The following is a 4,778-nucleotide window of genomic DNA, read 5'->3' as shown; positions in this document are numbered from 1 at the left end:
AAATAAAGCAGCGGTGGGGACTCATGTTGGTGTTTATTGTGGACTGTCCACTGGGTCTTTTCCTGTTCGTTTTACTTGGAAGAAAAATGGTCAAGTATTAGAACATTCAGTAGAGAGAGTGGACATTGTCACACAAGAGGCTTTTTCAAGTCTGCGGATTGAAGACTTGCAAGGTGAAGACACTGGTAATTACACGTGTAGAGTGGAGAATGCTGCTGGATATGACAGTTATGGTGCTCAGTTATTGGTGGAAGGTAAGAACACCGAGGGAATCTCACCCTGTGTGTATTTTTATAGGTATATTCTAATAAAGTTGTCGTTTCAAACGTGTGGTGTTCTGCTGTTTTTATTTTTGTTCTCTGGTCAGTTTTTATTATTTTTTTTATAACTCACTTGCTACATTGATATAAATGGCCACAGTGTGGCGCCGCGTATCGGTTCTCAGTGACGTAGAATGTGAGCGTTATTTTACGTTTGTTGGAAAATCCATTCACAGTGGAAACTGTATTCATATTTCGTTCTGTAGCACTACTTCCACGAAATACGAGTTTTTCCATAATTTGATTTTTACAATCAGTCATTAGACAAATCTACCAAGGATAGCATACCAAACGCCTTTGAACAAGAAATCATTGCTTGGTGACGTCATTCGCATCAGAAACAAATGGCGTGCCATATTGGACAAGAGTGTGTACTGATAGGCCTGTTTATCACTTCGTTATTACAGATGGTGTATTCAGGTAAGTTTCCTAATTAGAATATTCCAAAAATAAGCATATGTAAATTATTATACAAATAAGTGTACACGTAACTACTCTTATTTTACTAGTTGGTCACTTAAATGTCCTTAGTATATGATCTTTGAACCTAATATATTTTACGTTTCCTCTCGATAATAGGTTCTGTTTACATTTAAGGTTTTAATTACGATTTCCTTGTAGTACCTAACTCAGGTTTTAAAGAACAATTACCTTTGTTTATTGTAGTGAAACCTGCATCAAGATTGTCACCTGTTTTTGTGGTATTACTTGTTTACTGATGTTATGTTTTACTTCAGACATCATATTTGTCTGTCATCTTCTTACGTTTGTAAATATACTTTAATTGTGTTGATGTTAGATATCCACGTTTTACTTTCTATCTTTTTCATGAATGGAAATTTTTCTTTTATTAATAGATATTGTGATAAAAGTTATTAATTTTTAAATAACTTATTTCCATTATATTACTTCCTTAAATATCTATAATCGTATCTATTTCTTTCATTGAGTATTTAATACTGTTTATTGTGGAAAAAAAGTAGATATATCGTGTAGTTATGTTATAGGAAATATGGTTTAATAACTTTCAGCATTAGCAGAATTTTAATATATTCAATAACGATAAAAAAACGTTCGTTTTATATAATTTAAACCATTTTTAATTTACTCCAGATAAACCCATTATTCAGCCCTTCCATTTCCCAGAAAGACCTGGTGTTGGAATGCAAGTACGGGTTATGTGCAGTCTACTTAACGGTAACTTACCAGTTCGGTTTGTGTGGAAGTTAAATGGTAAAACTATTGCACCAGTAGCGGACGCGATGGACGTAGTCACGCAGAGTGACTTCTCCCAGTTGAAGATTAAGAACATTGGAGCAAGTGATACCGGTAACTATACGTGTGTTGCTACTAATGCTGCTGGTATGGATACGTATACTGCACACTTAGTGGTGGAAGGTAAGCTAGCAACACCTAGCGTTAAGAACGGAAAACATACATCTAACCGTGATCCGGGTAATCATACTTCAATTTTTATTGAAAAATGTAAAAAAAAAGTCTTATTACTAATCTTTATAAATTGTCATTTTGTTTTTGGGAACCAGAGTTGTAAAATGACCAAAATTCTTAAACAACATACATTCAGACCAAAGGTCTCGTATCTTCACCCTTCGAAATTCGGTGTCTGTGTAAGGAAATGGACACAGGTGCCTGATGCGGTCTTTTATACAAAGGGACGATTTATGTAGACAAGTTTTAATTACGGAGTTATTTAAAGAAAGTACTTTCAATATTTCCTGTAGAAATAAACCAGGATGGTTTGTAGTGAAATTTATAAGATGACCAAAGCCTACAAGATTATTGTATTGAATAACGTATGTACTCGTAACGTATTGAGAATAACATTCAATGAAAATTATAAAATAACTTTCCAGACCTGAAACATTGGATTGAATACGGGTTTTTGGGGATAAATTCGTTATTGTTGAGTTATATGACATTTTCATATCGTATCTTTATTAACAAAAACTGAGTTTTTATAAATTGATTTTTCAGTGTTTGGTTTCTTTTTTTAGCAGTTGTTGTTAGAAAGAATTAAAATGTCTGAATTAGGTTTTATATGAATGGTATCTTAGTTTTATGTTTGTTTCTGTTTCATGTTATGTTTCTAACAGTTTACATAGGGGTATTTCAGTGCTGTTATCGTTCTCAAATTTCAAGTTGGATACAAACATGATTGGACCAACAACAGTGATGTTATGAGAATTTGAATGCTTATGAATAAAGTATTTTTTTTAACATATTTCGTGTTCTGTAGTTAATAAAAGTGACTTTATTGTGTCACAAAAGATAAACTCAGCATTTTTTAACAAAGAAGTGAAAACTGTAATACTAAGTGAAGCACCTTTGTACACAGCTATACTGCTACAAGCGAAATGTTTGACTTTAGAACAGTAGCATTGTACCTTAATAAAATCACTAATATATTTTTTATTCCGTAGTAGTTGGGCCCGGCATGGTCAGGTGGTTAGTTTCGAATCCCCGTTTCACCAAACATGCTTGCCCTTTCAGCCGTGAGGGCGTTATCAGGTGATGATCAATCTCACTATTCGTTAGTAAAAGAGTAGCCCAAGAGTTGGCGGTCGGTGGTGATGACTAGCTGCCTTCCCTATCACTGCTAAATTAGGGACAGCTAGCGCAGATAGCCCTCGTGTAGCTTTGCGCGAAATTCAAAACAAACCCGTAGTAGTTGCAGGAACAAGCAAGAAAATCAACTTACTGGTTCTCCAGAAATAGTGAAAATATTTCAAATAAAACAGTAAAAAATAATTGGTGTTATAAATAAAGTAAATAATGTTATTAATGCTTATCCTAATAATGAGTTATAAATGACTTAAATAGAATTACAAAATATTACAATTCATTGACGTAGTCTATTTCACACCATGACAGTCGTTGGTATTAAAAATTGATGATATAAGTAGTGTATATACAACTGCAATGTCTGTAGTATGTCAGCCGTCGTAATGAGGCTTGGTATTATACGAAGGGCATCGTTGGCACTAGATATGGCAGAAGTACTTTGCCTGACATTATAACACTTTCTTCTTTACTTTCACTCAAACGGTTTTAGAATTGTTATATGTGGTTAAGTATTGTTTTCCAATGAAGGTTGATTATTTCTGTCTAATGAATAAATCTTGTCCCAATATATTCAACCCATCTTCTTACCAAACGAAGTGTTACAAGTAATTTTTTTACAAGTATTTTTAGAGATTTATTAATTTTAAGATGATGCCAAGCTATCTGCAAAACCGAATTTCCTCGAAATATTAATTAAACCAAGGGATTTAAGAGCATTGGTTTTAGTTAGGCCTAACTTTTCATGAAACGTGCTTTCACCAATAGCTGGGTTTTTGATTCAAGTTCTACAGTTTTACTGTTGAAATACGGAGAGTTATTTGATCATTGTGAATTTTGAAATAATGAATCACAATTACTATTTATTATGAAAGTTCAAGATGTATTGCTTGTAATAATAATAATAATTAATTCTGTTTTTATTATCCACCGCAAATGTCTTTGTACTTAGGACTTGTGCAGTTTTACTGGGTCTAACTCGTTTTCTGATGAAAGTGTAACATTTAGTTCAGATTTTTTTTTTAATACTTCACATTGTATGTTCTGATTCATTTATTTTGCTGGAAATAAAGATTATTGTGATGATAGTATCGTCTTGATTCAATAAATGTATGACACTCACCTTTAAGTGTTTAGTACGGCATGTACTCATATAAAACACACTACATCATCAGTTCAGTATTGTTCGAATCCACTTCATAACCATCTTAAATACTTCTCAACGTCATGAAAATGAACTAGTGCCAGATTTACTTACAGCTGTTATAATTAAATCCTCTGTTATTTAATTCCATGATGAGTTGAAAGTACGATTAATATGTTTATTGTGAAACAAATAACTGGTTATAAATATAAACCAGTTTCGTACTGTTTATTGTAGAAATTAGATTTGTAGAAGTTTGCAAAAAGTTAAGTGTCAGTTTGCTAATAATCTTAGCACCTGGTGATTAGGGCGCTCTGCGGGTCGCGGGTTTGAATTCAGACCATCGAACAGGCTCAGCCGTGGAAACGCTATCATGTGACGATCAAACCCACTTTACGTAAGTAAAAATGGTCCAAGAGTTGGCGGTGGGTGGTGTTGACTGGCTGATTTCCTTCTGGTTTATTACTTCTAAATTAGATAGCCCTCGAGTAGTCAAGAATATAATACTGTTACGACAGCGCAAGTCATGCGACGCTGGGAGCATGCGCGCTGGAGTTTCTAGAAGGGTTATGAATTATCGAGGAACTCCGCGAATGTCCTAGTGTTTGCCAGGTGCCCTCTTTTTCTTTAGTGTATAAGCCTGGCTAGAAAAACCAGCGCAAGGACAGAGATAGATAATTAAGTAAAGTGTGTGAATCGCTGTGATTTATAGCGTGTGTTATAAAGGTTGTTAA

General features: G+C 34.0%; 1 protein-coding gene across 17 annotated transcripts in view; it reads left to right on the top strand.

The window, feature by feature from the left end:
* LOC106462830 (Down syndrome cell adhesion molecule-like protein Dscam2) overlaps window positions 1–4,778 on the top strand; it is a 70,317-nt gene that overhangs the window by 42,954 nt on the left and 22,585 nt on the right. The window contains exons 1-2 of one of the 17 annotated variants that reach the window (XM_022390213.1): window positions 341–740; window positions 1,434–1,718. The exons of the other annotated variants lie outside the window; for them this stretch is intronic. Coding sequence (XP_022245921.1) covers window positions 665–740; window positions 1,434–1,718 — 361 coding nt within the window. The 5' untranslated portion in view covers window positions 341–664. Of the gene's footprint in view, window positions 1–340; window positions 741–1,433; window positions 1,719–4,778 lie in introns of those variants that run through there. 17 annotated transcript variants of the gene reach the window in all.

This window comes from Limulus polyphemus, unplaced genomic scaffold, assembly GCF_000517525.1.
Source record: "Limulus polyphemus unplaced genomic scaffold, Limulus_polyphemus-2.1.2 Scaffold1262, whole genome shotgun sequence".
Classification (NCBI taxonomy): domain Eukaryota; kingdom Metazoa; phylum Arthropoda; class Merostomata; order Xiphosura; family Limulidae; genus Limulus; species Limulus polyphemus.
Note: the sequence above shows the minus strand (reverse complement) of the source record. Positions and strands in the feature narration are given on the sequence as shown.